This window comes from Anomalospiza imberbis, chromosome 2 (genome assembly GCF_031753505.1).
Source record: "Anomalospiza imberbis isolate Cuckoo-Finch-1a 21T00152 chromosome 2, ASM3175350v1, whole genome shotgun sequence".
NCBI lineage: Eukaryota > Metazoa > Chordata > Aves > Passeriformes > Viduidae > Anomalospiza > Anomalospiza imberbis.
In genome coordinates, this window is record NC_089682.1 from 107,860,418 (window position 1) to 107,880,001 (window position 19,584).

General features: G+C 36.6%; 2 protein-coding genes across 5 annotated transcripts in view; one reads left to right on the plus strand and one right to left on the minus strand.

Annotated features, from left to right (window-relative positions):
* The window catches only part of UBAC2 (UBA domain containing 2), an 86,318-nt gene that overhangs the window by 40,030 nt on the left and 26,704 nt on the right, over positions 1-19,584 (plus strand). For 3 of the 4 annotated variants that reach the window (XM_068182510.1, XM_068182511.1, XM_068182508.1), the window contains exons 5-6: positions 16,350-16,473; positions 18,365-18,412. In XM_068182510.1, the coding sequence (XP_068038611.1) occupies positions 16,350-16,473; positions 18,365-18,412 (172 nt within the window). The remainder of the gene's footprint in view (positions 1-16,349; positions 16,474-18,364; positions 18,413-19,584) is intronic. The other variant, XM_068182509.1, reaches the window with a different exon arrangement.
* On the minus strand, positions 1,429-11,144 carry GPR183 (G protein-coupled receptor 183). The gene is made up of 2 exons (XM_068182507.1): positions 11,004-11,144; positions 1,429-3,303 (listed from the first exon to the last, which is right to left on the minus strand). The coding sequence occupies exons 1-2, from the start codon at positions 11,042-11,044 to the stop codon at positions 2,199-2,201; spliced, it is 1,146 nt and encodes a 381-aa protein (XP_068038608.1). The 5' UTR covers positions 11,045-11,144; the 3' UTR covers positions 1,429-2,198.

Consider the following 19,584-nt stretch of genomic DNA (forward strand, 5'->3'; position numbering starts at 1 on the left):
AGGTAGCTGTTTGGGAATGCTATGTGATTTAGGCACAAAATCCAATATTGAAATAACAAAATTGCTAATGTAAGAAAATGGGGATAGAGAAGGATGTTCAGTAGAAATCTTCACTTTGCTTCCACTTAGAAGAGTGTAGTTACCTGCAGTATGTGATATTTTAATACATATTTAAGTTATATTTTACAGAAAAATATAAAAAAAAGCTTCTTGTCTTTAAGATTTTGTAATCACAGATTAAATGAATACTAAAAACTCAAAAAAGCCTAGACATTAGTAGAATAAAATAAGCTTGTATTAGTGATATGTTAACAATACATATTTTTTATTTCTACCACTTCTAGGTATTCATGAGTGGCCTGTCTATGATTTTATCTGGTTACCATTTGCTTAATTCAATAGGAATACATTCTTAAATAATGTTTTAAAATAGTTTATTTTAAAAGTTGACAAGAACAGAACCGCTAGAACATACAGAATTAAGTAGAACTTCTGATAAAAGTTGTTCTTCTTACACTGCTTTTCTGAAGCTGCATAGTGTCTTTTAGAATTAGCAAAGAGAGAATTAGTATTTTAGAATTAGAAACTCAATTTTGGCAGTCTAAGTGGTATGAAATATAGGGGGTTTTGTGGTTTCTTTGCCATAAAAAATTGTTAATTTAATGTTTCCATACTGCTCATCAGCTACGACCATTCTGTGTTTGCAGATAGGTAGAGGTCAGCATGTGAGGAAGGAAGGAATTGCAGAGATGACAAATGTAATATGTTTGTTTGACTTCCAGTACAATTTCAATGTCAGAGAGATACAGCTGAAATAAATAACATTTGTTCTCACATCTGGCATAGCTTTTACTGATGATTATCAGGCACTCTTTAATTCTCCATCACAGCCTTCTGGTTGAGTTACAAAGTTGTGTTGGCCTGTGAAGGCATATTAATAAGATAGAAGACTGAAGAAAAGATAGAGGGGCCAGGAATAAAGTAGGGAAGGAAACTGAAACGTGACGGAAGGGCACATCAGCAGGAACCCAGGGCTTACATCCTGGATTCTCAGCTGGTATTGAGCTGATTCCAGCAGGATGTGTTTAAGTCATTTGGTCTATTTCCTGAGCCAATTTCAGCATGCCTAAAGGGATCCCAGATATGCTGTATGAACGCATGATGGGAAAACTTGTTCTTTCCCAGCCAATTCTGCTGTTCTCATTTATTGATCTCTCAGGTAAACAGTGCTTGAAGAGAGGTAGCCATCTCACACCATCAGAATTAATCCATTAATTTACTTTTTGAATTGTCTCAGCTATGAACATTTATTCACGTTTCTAAAGCATTTGTCTTATGTCCATGTCTGACTTCAGCAGAAGTTCTGAAGAACACTGTATCACTGTTTTTTAACTGAAATGGTGCAGTTTTCATATTATAGTCTCTTGCTTCAATTCATGTTTATAAATAATCTATATACAACAGGAGTAGAGAGAGACTTTTTACAATAAACACAAAAAAGGAAGGTTTTCCTTTAGGAAAAGGAGTAAAGTGATAATACACCTTGTGAAGATGAATGATTTTACATACAGGAGATGTTCAGTGTTGGGGAGAACCAAACAGTTCATTAGCTTTTCATGTGTTATATTTGACAATGTTTTCTATGTGAATTGTCCAATAAGGCATTTGTGCTCCAAATATTGTAAGATGTAGCTTAACCTCCAAAGAGCTATAAACTAAGTACTTGTCATAGTCAAATAAGCAAAGGAGTTGTCCATTTTATATCAACATTTTTGTGTGACTGGACCAACAAAGCCATTGCTGTAACTGGAGCTCAGCTAGAGATCTTGAAATTTTCAGATATTCTGGTTGTAGTTGGTCTGAATCGTAAGCTATATTTGTGCTCAGACCAACAGTGATTTGGCTCTGCTTGAGTTAGTAACATCCAGGCATATGTAGGTACAGCATGGAATCTGAACATCTGCAATGGTGCATATTTCCTGGAAAAAATAAAGAGATCAGTCAAAAGGATACAGCAAGAAGATTTTAATGCTGAGTTTTCCTGCTGTCCTGTGACAAATCTTTTTAGTCCATCATGCCTTGATTCCCTGACATCCTGAGAAACAGATTTTTACTTAAGCTGCTCTAAAGGAGCACTGAGAGGTTTTGCTATGGACCGTGGATTTTTAGTCTTGGTTCACTGTGTTGTACTACAGACTTTATTTTTCAGGTAGCTTTCCATTGGAAGATTTAGCAAGTACCGTCATTTGCGTTTCTCCTGCATCACGTGAGCTTTCTTCATGATGTGACCTGGCAGCACTTGAAATTGATACACTCACTTGTCGTCTCAGTATTTTCAGTACAGTTCTCTTGTATCCTTTGCATGCAAAGAAATAGATGAAAGGATCTAGGCAGCAGTTAAAATTCATCAGAAATACAGTATAGTGGAGTGACTTCTGGAAAATTTTCTTTTCAGTGCACAAGGGTTCTTGCTGAAGTTTCTTAATCATGTGTTGTATGATTGCAACATGATAAGGAGTAAAGCAGATGATGAACACTATAATTACAAATATGATTGTATTGATGGCTTTTTTGTTTATCCCTGATTTTTCAGTCAGTGGATTTTCCTTGGCTGTTTGAAAAAGTTTGCAGCTGATTTGAGAGTAGCAAAATAGAATAATCCCCAGGGGAATAAGGTACCCTATTAAACAGGCAGCAAGTAGTATAAATGGTAGATGTTCTATTTTCTCAAAGTTTGGATATTCCATACATGTAGTCCTTTCATTTTCTTCCTGTGACATGGATTGTATAAGTAATGGGAACGTTTGACTGAATACAAGAAACCAGACAAAGACACAAATACCCTTGGCATATTTAATCCTTCTGATCTTGTATCGGAAGGGGTGGACGACAGCGAAGAACCTGTCAATGCTCAGGCACGTCATGAAGTTCACGCCTGCGTAGGTGTTGATGTAGAACAAGAGCGCGGTGATTCGACACAGCGCTTCTCCAAACGGCCAGTGGAATCCCAGGGCGTAGTAGGCGATCCTGGTTGGCAAGGCAATGCAGAACAGCAGGTCGGAGAAGACGAGATTTGTTGAATAGAGGGTAGTGGAGTTGATCTTCTTTCTGTTTTTAAAAATGACAGTGAGGGCAATGGTGTTTCCAAGCACCCCAAGAATCAAGATGGAGCCGTAGAAGACAGACAGCAATATCCGTGCTGTGTCTTTGTGCTCGTATAAGTCACAAGTGGAAATGTTGGTCTCAGAGGCTGTGAAAGGGTCCATTTCTGCAACCACTGTTGTTACAGGAAGCTCAGTAGACCTAACATGAGGAAAAAACCAACAAAAGGGAACATTTAGTTAGAAATGTAGATAAACTACTTCTACGTAACAATGGACAGCCTCTGTTGCAAAATAAGACTAAAATAATGAAATGAAACTTCATTGCTGTGAAATACTTTTCAAGACTCTATCTGAAAACAAACAGATGCCTCCTTTTGGCTTTTCTGCTTTGACCCCAATTGCTTCTCTAATAAAGAAAATTGGACAATGGGCAGTGTAATAAACCAGGGATGTCATCTATTTGGAAAGTGAAGTCTATAGATGCTCAGGACGTGGGAGACTGTTTAAAGTAACCTGAGGGGAAAAAAAAGTCTGAAGAAACCACATGATAAAGCATCAAATGAAGTCTCCAAGGATCAGACAAGCAGACAAAATGTTTTAAATGTGCTTTAGTTAATTTTAAGGGAATTTTTGTTCCTAACAATTCACACTGTGATGCTTTAACTTGTTTACAGAAACTTTTTTTTTTCCTCAGCATTCTTATCATATTGACATTATAACAGAATCATAGATTCATTTAGGTTGGAAAAGACCTTTAAGATCATAGATTCCAACCATAATAACTTGTTTAATTCTAGTTTTAAGAATTGGCTTTTGTGATCTAATGCAAATATTTTTACATACATGAATTCTTAAGACTATTACTTTAATCACTCTTTAGTGACCCTGCTAACGAGAGGTAGTGCAGGTGAAGTATTTTACACTTTGTTAATTTAGTAGATTTTAGAAATTGTTTCATCTGCACAGTCATAAATAGCATAGAAGAGTTGCAAAGTGGCAGTGATTTGGGGGGGGGGGGGTTAAAAATATTTTAAAATGATCCAGCAGAATTTCAGAAATGGGAAGAACCCCATTCTGTTGATACTGCTCACAGTGCAAACATTTCTTAGGTCTGCTGTTCCCTGACAGTTGTGTAATGTAAGCAAGCATGAAGCTCAGAAAGGATGGGGCATCTCATGTTACTCCTCAGGCAGCTGTTCTAAAAAACGGTGCCTCTTAGAGGCACCCTTTATGAATTTAAACAGCAATCAAAACAAGATTGCTTCTGCTTTAACAAAGAATACTACCTGAAGATAAAAGCTCTTGCATTTGGAATTTTAGGTCTGTCTTGTACCTTTAATTAACATGCCTATGTTATTTCTGAAGATTTGTCATTCAACAGACAATATTTACAAGCAACTGTAGCCTGTTGTACTTCCAAAAAGTCTTTCTGGGAAATACCTCTCAGTTTTAAGGGATTTAAACCACACATTTTAGAAAGTATTCATTATTCTTTTATTAACTTGTGAAAGCACTTAAAGGTTAGTATTTTCTTTCATGATTTGAGGAGATTGTTCTGCTTATTTCAGGGTGTTCACATTAATGGTTCTGTGTAAATGGTAATGGATGTGGATGATGTGTATTAAAATATGTAAATTAGTTACATTACATGTTTAAGGAAGAAATTTGACTTCCGGGTAGTACATTAAGTCTGTATTTGCTGCATTCCATAGATAGGAGAGAAGACTGGTGAGTAATTTCTGACTGATAAATGTACAATGTTCTGATTCTTAGGTATTTGTCAGGTAAGTGCTGTCTTTCAACACATGGGAATACTGCATTTAGGGTTGTATGTCAAATCTGAAGTGGGAGTTCTGTGCCTTGAATAAAGGAACTAATCTAGTAAATAGCAACTCAAGCTGTAGTGCAGATTTAAGAATGTCAGTAATTTTATATTAGTTAATTCTACATTGTTTATGCTGTCTTGGTGTTAGTGTGTTTGGTGATTGATTAATGCAGTAGTTATTACCCTGAGGATAGTTATGGTATTATTTCCTCCCATCTTTTCCCTTGTAGAAGTGTTTAGGATGGATTTTGTTTTCCCTAAGTGTAACAGGCTTTGCATAAAATGGTGTGGGTTTGTGTAGGCACCTGTACATGAGTCAGTGAGGTATTTTGTTTTGTTTCTCATATTTAAATGCTTCTAATTCTTGTTCACACTCCCAGCAGCATGTCTATCTTCTATTAATCACTTTCTTGCAATGCAGGTAAAATAATTTTGTCAACATATTTAGGAAAGGAAAATCTAAGATTTGTGATAAACAGTTCAATTGCAGTAACTAGATACAGCATATTAAGTGCTTTTTTTTTGCTTACAAATTGTAATAGGTTTGGTTCAAAAACAGGGCACATAATTGTCACATCCATTCATATGTCTTTGGATAAACATTTGTGAAATGTAGAATATCTATTATAAAAACACATTGAACTGTAATTTAGGAAAAAACCCTGTATATTCATTAAAATATATAGTCTTTTACATCAATAGTAGAATTTCATAAATTGCATGTTACCTAATTTTGTGCTATGAAGTTGGATCTTTAATGTAATAAATTAATCTAGAACTTGTTATTCAAAACAGGATGTTCATCCTCACATATAACTGTGGCTATATTGAGAAGGAGTCCTAGCTGAGACAGTGTTTGTGTCTATCCAAGGTGCTAGCATGGATATATATTGGGAGCAGTTCCCTGGCAGGACAAACTGGCCACAAATGGATGAGGAGAAAGCTGGAGGAGCACAGCTCATGGATCTTCCAGGGCAGTGTGCAGTCAGCCAAGCTGTGCTCCTTGGCAGGCTCTTCTGCCTGCTGTGGGAGTCAGCCCAAGGGGCAAAAAGTATTATTTTTCATCCTCTGTTATCCCCAAAATATTTTGACTGTTACCGTAGGGAACACATTTTACAATGCTGTAGATGAGTATTAGTGTTTTTTCTACCTGTGGGTGTGTATGGACATTTTGAGAGTCACCAAGGTGTTTAGGTGCTACAGTACCTGAATATATTCATTAAAAAAAGAAAGAGATTTTATCTGTTTTGTGGCCCAAACAGATGATAAAGTTGATACCATCCACCATAATGTGCATCACTGAAGCTGTGGTAACTTCTTTGTACTTCTGAACTCTAATTGTTGTTGGATGAACTCCATTCACCTCAGCAGGTATTTCACATTTTCTTGGCAATCTTGGAGAGGGCTTCATTAAAAATAACATTTTCTTCCTGAAAAGCGTCTGGACTATTAAGTAAGATAAGATATATTTTTAAAAACCCTATTCCTTGTGTCAGGTTGCTGTTTATTTCTTGGCAGCAGTCCTGAGCGATCCACTTATACATACATCATATGACATCCTCTACAGAATGTATCTGAAAAAAGAATGTTTTGAATACTTTTTGTAAGTTTTGCATTATTGGAGAATAAATGGAGAATGTTACATTCTCACTGCTGCAAACCTCAGACTAGCTGGACATTACTCTGTTTTAATCAGCTCTGTGCCTGAGTAACTCATGAGAACATGGCCATTTACTGTCCCAAATCCAGATGCACCAATGAATTTACCCTCCAGAATCACTACTAAAACTTTTGCTCTTCTAGACTGTTGGATTAAAGACCCTTCCAGTGGCTTTCCAAGTTTATTAATGATATTACTTTGAAGCATATACTTGGAAGAAAGATAATATTAATTTCCCTTACCAATTAAATAATTAAAGAAAACAGTACCAGAGGTTTTTGGCTTAGAGTTGCATGCCAAAATGTTAAGGTATAAAGTATTGAAAATTCCTGTCTGTATATGTGTATTGTAAAGAAGGTTGTTAAGGTTTTTGTATTTTTTGAGTCTATAAACACTCAGTGACACAGACCATTTACTCACTTAATGTAATCTTCTGTATAGTTCAGATTATGTTAGTTATTGTGTATGAATTCTGGTAACTTTCCATTTAAAGCATACTTTCTAAAATGCTGTTTGTCTTGGAGAAATGAAGAGAAAGCAAATTGCCTATTTGTACTCTAGTCTTTGGTCAGTCAAACTCCATGTTAAAAAACGTGTGTCTCTCTCTTAAATGTCTTGAAAATTAATTTGCAATTGCTGTTTTCATTGAATCTGCCTTTACACAATCTCATGGTTTGGGCAATTCGAGGTAAGCTTCTCAAATATTTCACTACAAGGTGAAATGATCCTGTGATGTCTGTTCTAACCCCAGCTGTGTCCCACACAGGACTTGGGGTTCCAGATGCCTCTTGGTATTACTGTGCCTGGAGGCAAACTCACCACTACATCCCTGCTTTTTCTGCTCAGTGGATTATGTATACAAGATAGAGATGTGTAGCATTGCACTGGGAGTTTGTGAAGTTAGCTCACTGTGATCCAGGAGTATTTATCTGATTCACTCTGTCATAGGATATCTCCAGTGTAAGGGCATGGCCATTGCTCTCTGCTTTGACCTGGGAGGACTTTATGCCTGGGAGAGTTTAAAATTAATTTTACTGTGAAATACTATGTCCAGGCTTGCAACAAGTGCAGGTTCTATAATGTTCTTTCCCTTGCCATTTTCAAGTCTTAGCACTATGTTTGCTTTTTGACCAGCAAGTTTTTTTGGTCAATTACCTTCCGAGGTTTGTTAGCTAGGCAGCTGCTAGTCTATTCTCTGTGTGTCTTGATGTTTCACAGCAATAGCATCCATCTGGGCAAAAAAATCCCAGCACAATGGCAAGCTGCTTACAAAATCTAGCATGTCTGAAATCTATGCAGGTGTCTTTCTAAACCAATATTGTAATCTCATCAAAGAAGGACAAATAGCTTGTGTAGGAGATTCGTGTTGTGTGAAAACATTTCACTGGCATTAGTAATTTGTTTTATGTTTATACATTTGTTTTGTGTTTAATCCCCACAGCAAAAGATGTTTGATGAACAGGATGATCACCCCAGTCTAGAAGTAGTGTGTAATCAAAAGCTCTGCTTCACAGACATGTTCGTGTGTGATGAGCTTTTTATGTAGTATCATAATATTACATACATTTAACTGTTAAGAAGCATAGACTTAAGCTGTGAGCCAGCAGTTGCAGTATTACACCTTAGATTACGTGGGTTGGGATTGTGTGCAAGCAGTGGTACAAAACTCTCCGAATGCAAAATCAAATTTCTTCTTGTTCTCATCTCCTGCTTTTGCTGAGGAGCACCGTCTGTCTTTTTGGTAGAACAGGGGTCATGTAGAAGGCTTTACTCTGTATTGTAATCTAACGTGTGATTTCTCTGTGTCTGTTCATAATTTTCACTCTTTGAAGATGAATCCCTGGTCCATTTGTCCCTGCTTAAGTTGCTAATTTAAGGATACTAATTATATTCTTGGAAAGGCACAGCAGTTCATTAGCAAGGTCTTTCCTGGCTCTCTACACATAATATGGTTTAATCACTGTGAGATGGACAATATTGCTTTAACAAATCATATTGGGAGTTAATGTTGTTTTTCTATGCATAAAGAGTATAGGCTATTTTAAAATAATGGTCAGGAAGGAGACTTCTGTGCAAGATTCACTGATCTTACAGTCCTCTATAGATACAATCTGTGTAGGTCTTACGTTGTTTTAAAACAGTAGAAGATTGGAAGTACACAGTGCTGCGGTTTTGTAGGTTTAATTTTTTCCTTAATCTCAATTTTTTTTTTCTATAGACCAGACATATTTACTGTTTGTATTTCTATTTTACCGTTCAGGTGATCTCTATTGTAGTGTTTCCTCTGTTTGAGAAAAAGGCTTGATTCAACTAAGTTATGTGTATTAAAAAGTGTATGTGCTAAGTTGCATAGTAAACAACTGTTAAAATAGAAAGAACATTTACCTAAGGTGCATAATATGGTGTGTGGACTGGCAGCTGGGGACTGCATGTAGTTTAATAAAAGCTGAGATGAGAGACAGGCATGTCCTAAAGCTTCCTCTTTCTTTCTAACACTTTAACACTCATATGCTTCTAGTGCTTTTTGTTAATTGCTTTTCAAAAGCTGTTGAGTTTTGTGTTCTAAAGGCTGGTGAGTCAGCCTAATGTCCTGAAGATTGAGTCCTCAGGTCACAACCCACAGTTAATTTTGATGAGAGAGTTTCCAGGCTAGTGCTTTTATCCCTCTTTGGTATAGATCCAAATTTGTTGGCATAGTAAAACCAAATTTGTAATGCACACGACAGAGAATCCTAAATATTGTCTTAACAGCGTCTTAAATTGTCTTAACAATAGCTATAAAGAATTAGAATATTCTTTAACTGCTTAGCAGAATATGCAAGTGCACAAGACTGTGGGATCTTTTTGGTCCTGCTTTTGTCTACTGCTATGGATTTTGCATGACAGTTGTTGTATGACAGTTATATTTGGTGCTAAAAAATAGTAGAAACTACAGAAAGTGAGATAGAAATAAAAGAAGTTGAGTTGAAGTGCATAACTAAAGAAAAAGTGGAAGTCATTTGAAGAGTACACCCTGGTCTTATCTGTTGGATCTCTCTACAAGGGTGATGTGTTCTACAAAAAAAAAAAAAAAAAAGTGTGAGACCTATCTAACATAAATAATCTCTGCCAAAAACACATACTGACATGAAGAGCTGTACTGATGCTAAGATGATTAACATCCCTTCAGTTTATACTTGCGTAGGTGTACCAAATGTAAAAAGGAGAGAGCCTAAGAGTAGAGCAAATAAGCAAAATAAAAGTGTGAGCCATTGAAAATTACTTTCTTTCTAGCAGAAGAAAAAAGTAATCAAATGAGGATTTGTATTTTAGTACTAGAAAACATGCACACCTAATTGAGTTTGGGTTTTTTGTCTGAGTTACATTCAACCCATACAGGTATAGTATTTAATTTTAGGGTTTACAGCTTCAGATTACAGCTTCTATATTATCATTCTCTACACATGCTCCTCAGTCTTTTGACCAGAAAGAAAGTCTTAAAGACTAATTGCCAGGTAAATTTTCAATCGCCTTGTCTCTTCAGAAGCAGCCATGAAGATGTTAGACAGATCTCTTGTATTTTGTGCTCAAAGGCATGCACTCTCTCTTATTTTTTTAGATAAAAGATAGTTGAGTTATTGTCTGTGGAACACTCTGTCTTGTTTTGCCAGTATAATAAGAAAAATGTATCCTTTTAAATTGGGAAGCTGTATAAAAATCATACTGCTGTAATATAGCTAAAGATCAGTAATAAGGAGAGATGTTTGGTCATTGCAATTCAGAAGAAGAATGCCTTCTAAAAACCTTTAAAGAAATGTGCAGTAGAAGTTAAAAGAGGAATTAGCTCTTAAAGCTTTGAACTCTTAAAATGCTGTGTTGCAATGTTCAGACATGAGAAGAGTGAGACGTTTTCGAGCTCGTACTAAAGGCTGTTTTCATAGACAAGGAACGCATGTGATAAAAGCAAGCTATGCATTCACAACCACAGCATGGATTTGTTTTAAGGTTCCCTCTTACTATTATTCTGTGAGGTTCAGTGACTTTAGAGCTCCAGTGCTTCCCGTAGTACTTCTACAGTAGTTACTTCTGCACTAGTATAATTTAAATTAGTTGCTAAAAAATTGTCTAATTTAAGGCAGTATGAAATGTTTCCCTGTGGTTGTCAGAAGGCTGTATTATGAGAAAGGAGTTGGAATAACTTGTTGATGCTGTAGATCAACAGATCCTTTAAGTTGAAACTAACTAGCAGAATATTAATATGGGAATATAAAATATCAGAGAATTTCTTCCTTGGGCCTTTCCCATACAAAGATCATTTATCCTGACTATGACATGAAAATATCCAGTATAATGCAAAAAAAGGAGATATTTCTGGAATTGTTTGCTGTTGCTCAGTGGCAAAGGAGAAAAGTAAAAAGTTCTTTTATGTACTTACATCTCTGTAGCTTCTTGGATCCTCTGAGCAGTTAAGGGCATTAACAGGATGGCTTGACTGAGAAGGTTTACCCTTGCACATTGTTCTCAAGAGTGATTACGTGAGTCTTTTGTGGGAGGGGTAGGGTTTTTTCAAGTGCTTAAAAAAGACCCAGCCCTGTTTGTATGCCGGTCTTGATTTGCTGCCTACTGTTTTATGGGATGTGAAAGCATCTATTTTTGATCCTTTTACAATTAGTCTGCTCGAAGAGAGTAATTAGAAACAACACTTCCACCTCCCCCCGAAGTTACACACTACTGACTTTCGCAGAAGGGACTTCACCTGGAGGTTTACTTGACTAATTGTTGACCAGCTAAAATCCCTCTCATATGAGAAAATCTTTGTTTATATGCCATCTGCATTTAAAAATACCTGAATTACAGCAAAAAGCTGTGTAATCAGTACACACTTAGAACTTCTTCTTACCAACGAGATCTGTTGCAGCATGAGGAAACCTCAAAACTGAGACATACCGAGATGTGGTGTTAAAGCAGGCGTCTCAAACGCCCGTGGACATTCCCAGTACGGTTTTAGTATCATAATGATGAGGATTTACAGAAATACATTTCAAAAATGTATGAAGGAGTTAAAGAACTCCGGGACTTTGAGAGATTAGTAAAAATATCTGCCTTTGTAAGCTGTTTATTACATTTTAAGCAGTAATAATAATAATGATAACGAAAAATGTAAGATAAATACATGAAATGTAAAAAGCTTCTAAAACACAAATCTGATTCCCCTAAAATAATATTGACAAGAATGAGTGGCTAGGGAGTAGGAAGGGAATGGGATGTCAAATTGTGAGTTAACCCATTTGTACCTGAAATAACCTTGTTTCATGTAAAAGTTAAATTGTGTGTTTGTTAAGAGGGTTTTGGAGATTAGAGGAAGATGGAAAATCCTTTCATTTGCTGTTAGAGGCTGTGGTTGAGAGCTACCTGGGCTTTTCCCCAAAACCTGATACTGATCATTCATGACAGCAAAGGACTGTTTCATGACCTCATTTAGTGGCCTGATTTTCATGATAAGGCATGATAAGGGTATTTTTGGCGGGTCCAACCCATGCAGAGTGCAGGATGCCTCTTTGGAAATGTTAGGGCTGTGTTCACAGCACAGGTGTTGGCTGACATTGTAGTGGTGAAGGTGTGTAGAGAGATAGGATCTATGCTAACACGTCCCTCTCATCAGAAAGCCTCAAATAAATGCAGATCTAATGGCAAAGTTACTTTGTATTATAGGAAATGTTTTTGCTATAGCAGAGCACAGAGCCTTGTGAGCTACTCTTGTACCTACTTGGAGCACTTGGTTGACACTGTACACTGATTTATCTTGTGTTCAACTCCCACTGTACACATGACTTGATTCCCCTTAGATGCCAAAGAGCTGAAGGGCTCTTATCTAGGGCTTTCAGCTCCTCAGTCTTAATGGAGCATTCATCTTCTAACATCATATTCAGAAAGTCTTTGGGGAAATTTACCAGTTTTATTCTGGATTATTTTATTCTGGATTTGTTTTTCCTTACTTGTTTTTGAATATTTTTTAAATTATTCAGCTTCATCAGAGAGTAAAATTGCTTTAAATGAAGTAATGAGAATTCAGGACTGCTTGAAGGGAAATTGCACAGGGACCTTGCTTCATATGTACGCAAAGTAATACCACAGTGTGGTTCTATGTCCAGCACCTAAGGTCTGCTGTAGAAATGGGAAATTTTGAGATAGGTAGACATGTCTTTGCTCAAGGGCTGACATTAGTACCCCAGTTTCTTATTAAAGGAAATGTTTGTTTCAGAATTGTTTTATCATTATAAAACAACACCAGTATGTGTTTCCTGCTTCGATCTGATAAAATATTGCCTTCCTTTGATAAAGATACACTACTAGATTGTACCCTTTGAGTCACACTGGTATATTTGCTACCAATCCAGCCTAGCATGATGAGAAATTAGCTCAAGCTAATTGCTTGAGCTAAATGGTGCAGGTTGCATTCTTTCACTACCTATTTATCCTTCTAGCTGTTTGTTTTCTGTTCTGATGCAGCTGCTGTTGGTGCAATATCTGCTTGATTGCTCCAGGATTTGAACATGTAAATTAAAAAATTGCTGTGTGTCAGAAGGTGTTTGTGTTTACCATATATGTGCAGACATACATTTGTGTTTACCATATATGTACACTTTTCAGATTTTGGCAGGCAAGATTAGGAACATGGAACCCCACAGGTTACAAAATATATTGTTGGATAGTCTTGGCATTAAAAACTAAAGCTTACTTTAGGATAGGTGTCTGACTTCTGCCTTCATGAGAGGATTGCAAACTGTTGGTTAGATGGTTAGTCTCAAATTTTAATGAACTGCAAGTTGCACAGATTCTGCGGGGATATCCATGGACAGGAGGAACCTTTCTTTTCACCTCCAGATGCATTTTTAAATTTTTCTCTGCATCCTTGCTGCTTTCCTGTGAAATACTGGTTTTAGCTAGTGAGTATTGGGTAACAAAGCCTAATGCTTTAGCTGCTATTGAGAGACCTCAGGCAATGGGCTGTCCTGCTTATGTGTAGCGAAAGGATTGGGTGCAGTAGGAGGGTGCTTTGAGTCCAGGGCTCCAGCAGGTAGACAAACACAACCATCAAGGATTCCACAGAGTCACCTAATTTTAAGGAATGTTATTGTGAATATTTAGCATGTTCAGAATAAAGGCTGGAACCTTAAGTGTAATATGGCAATGTTTGGGCTGACTGTAGGAACGCAGGTCACTGAAATGACTTAGTAACTTGAATTGCAAGTGCACTGCCTGCGTGCCTGTTTTATCTGCAGCTGTTTTTTATAAGTGATATATTTAGTCCCCTAAAAAATACGTGGTTGTGAATTTGTCAGTTTAATGGTTTTTTGGAGAACTTGAATGAAGAAAAACACAGCACCGCAGTTAGTAAGTGTAGTGAGTCATTCTGAATAAAATAAGTTATTTCTGCAAACTTAATCCCACAGAACTTCTATTGACAGCAGCAAGCATTTTTACAGAAGCTACATTTATTTAGCTTTCTAACCCTTTGTTCATGCATTTTAGAACCATTTTTCCTGTTGTGTGCATATATTTGCTAGTGCTAATGTTTTATTTTAATCTGCATTGAATAGTCACCCTTTTTAATCTGCGTTTAATAGTCACCCTTTTAGACTTTAAATAGTGCATTTCTCTTGTAAGATGTACCTGCCCCTGATTTTTTCTTCTCAGACAATTTTTACATCTCTGATACATTTTTTTCAAGGATATTGTTTGTAAATGTCTTTTTTTATTTCTTTGTACAAAACCAATCTCATAGATTCATAGATGTAGAATGTTCCTATCTTGTCGCAGTGTTTCTGTTTCACTTCATATGTTGAAATTTAATGTGCTCTTCAAAATGAGGATATAGTTATTGTAGAGACGGCTGCTACAGTACGTCTTTGGGATGGACATGTAGAATGTTCAAACTCTAGAATTCAGGTTTTAGAGTTTTCTGGGTTGTTTGAAAATTTCATTTTCTATGAAAATGTGACTAAAATTAATTTCCTGAATATGAAGTGGGCAAAAACTCAGTTCAGAGTCAGAAAATGCTTGCGTCTATAGCCCTTCTTTGCACACAGATATCACAGATTTCTAGTAGTAGTTAAGCAGCATCCCCATATAGATATTCTGAAAAAAGACATTAGTAAACTATTGAAAATACTGAAGGCAACAGAAAATAAAGGGAAATTTTCAAAGTACAGAATTATATCAAGAAAGTTGAGAGTGAAAGTTTAAAATTAATTGGAATGACTTTTCACACAGTGGAGTTGCCTGTACAAATGAGTTTCACACAGCATTTTGAAGGGCACCAGTTTTGACATTTAAAAAAAAGATATCTGAATGGATATTTGGGTAATACCTATTTATATTAGATGTGAACTCTGTCTAAAAACAAACACTGATGCCTTTAGGAGCATACCTCTGTAGTGCCTATGAACTTACTGTTTTAGGAGGAAAGGCCCATCACTAAGTTTCCTCCAGCTCCTCTAGGTTTTTGGGTACTCAGCAGTGTCAGACACTGGACTTAGAATTAAGCTGATAGCTACTCTGGACTGAGGTGGTGCTTTCTGTGGTCTTTGTTGACATAAATGAATACTAACATTTAGGGAACCTTTTAGCATTCTCTGATCTCTTTAAAATGCACTTGCAGTCTTGGGAAATTCCTTTTTGTACTTTCCCATCTTATGATTGAGTGCATTCTTGCATGTGAAATCTCTGTGTCTGAGTCACTGTTTATCACAGGATCAATAAAACCTGAAAAGCATGCACAGTTATGGTATTCTCTCAATTTGGTCAGAGTAGAAAGAAATAATTTAAAATTACTTTTCTAAGAATAGAAAAGATATATTTTGTTTTTCTTCTGTCTTCGCTTATAAAACCTGATTTATTCAGTGAATATTGTCCACAATGGAGTAACTTCAGAAGAAGAATAATTTTTGCATGTTGCTTTCTTATAGCATTTTGTCTCTTACAACTTCAATAATTTCAGCTTATTTCAAAAATGTGTTGCATGTGTTTATACAGCTGTATTTTGTTTGTGTAAAAAGGATTATATGCAAAATTGAGTGTCTGAATGAAATGCACTAACTCGTGTTCACAAGATCAGTCTAGGCATCTGGTCATTGTAAAAAGTGCTTGAAGTCTTAGATTCTATGAATCTCCTTCCAGTGATGGTTTAAAAACTTAAAAAACATCTTGTGTTGTGATTAAGATGAGGATCCTAAAGGAAGTTTTATTTGTAGGGCCCTGGAAGTCACTGGCAAAGGGAAGTTAAATCCAACTGTCAGTATTCCCATTTTAGATGCTGTACTCTGTTGGCAATCCTCTAACACATTAAGTCTGGGTAAATACTAGGAGCTTGGCTTCATAAGTGAAGTGGCTTCCTTAACCTTTTGGGAAAGGTAAAATCCTTACCATTTGTTCCTTTGAATCATATTTGTTCTGATGTAGGAGATTACTGCTGTTCTTGTTGTGTGCTGTGCTTTATGTAAAGAATCTGCTATTAGATGGAATATGTTGCCTTCTCTTCTGCCTCCAGTCCTAAACATTGGGAAATAAAATACTTTTTGTCACTTGTTCTTATTTGCTAATGAATCTATTACCTAGGATGCCAGAAGTTTCCTAGTGTGGGTTCCCAAGGAAGACCTTTGTTTGCAAGGTGGTGTAACATTTTGATTGTTACGTACTTAAAATTAACTCCTTTTGATTGTTTGACACTAATGTTGTTAGTATCATTCTTATAACCATCTGTACCTTTCTTTTTTTGCAGCTTGGGTCCTGTGTTTGCGCTGTTTGTTCCATTTTATTCCTCCATTCCAAGAGTGCAGGTGACACAAGTATTGGGCCACTTTTCTATAACAAACAAGTCTCTGGTCTACATACTGGGTTTACAGGTATGGTATGTACTTGCCTGATCAGCTTTTAATAAACTAATAATATAGTTAGTATTTCTGTTTGTCTATGAATTTTGATGTTTCCACATGCATGATTCAACATACATTTAGCTAGTAACTATCCCATCAGCTAAAACATAGAGATATATGTGTCTCTAGTATGCTGAAGTGGTTAGCAAGTGATCTGTTCTTACCTTGTCTTACATGGGAAAATATAATAGACAATTCCACAGTTTTGGTTTTTTCAGTCAGTAAAATGAATTAGATGAAAATAGATTAAAATGATCCTAAAGCATTTTTATCTTTCACCTTTCTATTTTGCTTATATTCTTGAATTTGCTTATTTTTCCCTTGTCTATTAGAATTCAAACAGAGCTGTAGAATACAGTGTTTTTTATGGTAAGACTGTTAGTAAATAATCAAGGTTTTGGCTTAATTTCACTTTTATATAAATTAATCTAATTTGTATATCATGCATTACCATGTGACAGGTAATTCAGAATAGGGTAACATAGAGCACAGCAACACCATGCATTATTCTGTGAAATATGACTGAGAAAATATACCTACTTGGTATAGAAAGCTAGTAATAATTAAAAAAAAAAAACCAATTAAAAACCCCAAAACCCAGCAGCCTAGAAATGAATGGACACTTGTGTCACAACCTGAATGGTGAAATAGGGGATTTGCAAATTGATGAGAAATTAGGCTCACTTCTATATTTTCTGGGGATTCAAAAGTAGCTCTGGCACAAGCAATGGGAAAAACACCATAGTTATGGTAGTTATTCTCTACCAAATGTGGTAGAGAGTATTTTAGAATAAGTAGTCAGTTTCAGAATATTGACTTGTGCTCCACATGAACATTTCATTCGTCCTCTTTCCTGTTCAGCCTTTGGTTTCCTTCAGTTTCTGCTCCAGCACCTTATTTTCTTGATCTCTCAGAAATCTTTTTTCCTCTCTTCTGAACCCATCAATTCCACTATTACTGCAGTCTTTGGGAAAGCCATGATATTGTGTGGGCTTTTCCATCGTGTCTTTTACCTTTTGCTTTCATACACACAGCACGGATCCGGCGCGGATCAGTGCTGTCACTGAGCCCCGCATCTCTGCTGAGCGCTGAAGGGTTGCTGCCATCACACAGAGCCTGAGGGAAGACTCATTTGCCTTCTCCTCATTTGTAAACTCTGCCCTCATCTCAACTCACTCTTTCCGTAGGTTGTCAGAACTCTAGAGGGGAAGGTGTTCTCACGATTCAGTCAGCATCAGGCAGAAACAGTTTAGTAACCGTTTTCAGTCCATTTTTCCAGTTGGTAATAACCTTCTCCAGGTGATTAGTCACATACTTTGCTAGAAACAATGGGCTGCCATGTTGACTTATCAGGATTAAAAAAAAAAAAATTGCTCCAACTTATTTCTGTGATTTCATGTCAGCAAATATGTCACTGGGTAAGAATTTTATTTCCTTAATTTTGATGCTGGTGCTTAGTCTGTCTGTGACTGCATGTCCGAGAGCTTCACTTGGAGTGCCTGCCTGCTTGGAACTCTTCTCCTGTTGCTGCTGAGTCATTTCCTTTGCTTCAGTCTGTGTTTCAGACCTATTTTTCTGTGCAGCCTATAACTGACATCCTGTTATACTTAGTAAGCTATATGAAAATAAAATGTATTGTTCTGTAGAAGGAGAACAATTGTTGGATCCCTGTGTTTTTTCCACTTGCTCCTTCTGGAGTACTTTTTCTTTTTTAATGGTAAACTGAATTTTAACAGACGTAAAAGTCTGACGTCTCCCATTGTCATGATGAGTGCATAACCTATACCATATTGCAACTTAGTGGTTCATATAGCAACAACTTCATAAAATAAAAATTTTAATCCCTGCTCTTGTCTTCTAGCTCTTAACGTCTGGTTCCTACATCTGGATTTTAGCCTTAAGTGGATTGGTAAGTCTTACTGCTATAAAAATTATATGTTGCTTAAAACACTCTGTTATGTGTGGGATGAGCACAGTATATTTGGAGTCAAAAAGAACAGAAATTACTAAGTAACATTTTGTGTTGGCATGTAGAAAGTTTTCCTCTTCAACTTCCAAATATGTAAAGCACTGACTAGCTGGTGATAAGCTGATAGACAACAAAATTGGTGGTTGATATTTTCAGGGTACCACTGCTCCCTGCATAAAATTAATTTTGTTGCCAGGGATATAGCTATACACCCAGAGCTATAAATGAGATTGCTGAGGAAGTGGTAAAAATGTGTACCCCAGGTTGAGGTTTGTTTTTTCAGTTTTCAGCAAGCCTCAAGCTTTGATTCCAAAACTCAGGTTTTAATAACTTTGCTGTGAGGGTTTTTCATGCTTTGCTATTCTCCAAGGAGATCTGTAGTATAGCTGTTTCTCACAATGGCAGTGGCAGTAAGGGCATAAAATCACGTTCATCACATCAGTCAGATAAAGGGGGTGTGATCTGTCTTTTCCCTTTCTGACTCTGTTGTTGGTACTAAGGCGCTTAGTGCTGAAACAGATTGTGCTAAATATTTCAGATTTTTAGATACTGATAAGCTTCTTTTTAAATTTTACAAACTCAGAAATCAGGAGCTCAGACTGATTTCTTGGCCCAAAAGATTGTAACCTTTTTCAACAGCGGGAGTGCCACCACTTCCAAAGCAGCTCATTATTAATTTGGTGGAGAATTCAAATTATGCCCTTGCTGTATAGAACCCACTAATTAGAATTTGGATTGAGCTCAGAGGGAAATGCTGCTACAACTTAGTAGTTTGATCTCTTACCATTTGCATTGACTGTTGCAAAATATGCTGTGAGTTTCTAGAAAAAGTAATAACAGGAGTGACGGAGCAGCGAATAGTGATGCCTGTTCATGATTTGATCTTGCTATAAATATCAATGAAAGCAGTGCAACTAACAAATCAGAATCTATCTCCCCTGGAAATCAGCCCAAGCCTCTGTGCCCACTGAAGGATCTGTGACTTCCTCCAAACACACTACCCTTCCTGTTACACTGCTGGCTCTTTTAATAGCCCTTCCTTTCGAACAGGTGTTCATTAGAGAGGGAAGGAAAGGAAAGAAATGGAAAGGCATTTTAACTCCCTCTTTCCT

Excerpts from the sequence above, each read along its gene's own strand:
- GPR183 (XM_068182507.1), bottom strand. The coding sequence starts at position 11,044 with ATGCCCTTAACTGCTCAGAGGATCCAAGAAGCTACAGAGAT. Across the intron at positions 3,304-11,003 it reads ATCCAAGAAGCTACAGAGAT|GTCTACTGAGCTTCCTGTAA; the intron begins GTAAGTACATAA and ends TCCTCATGTTAG.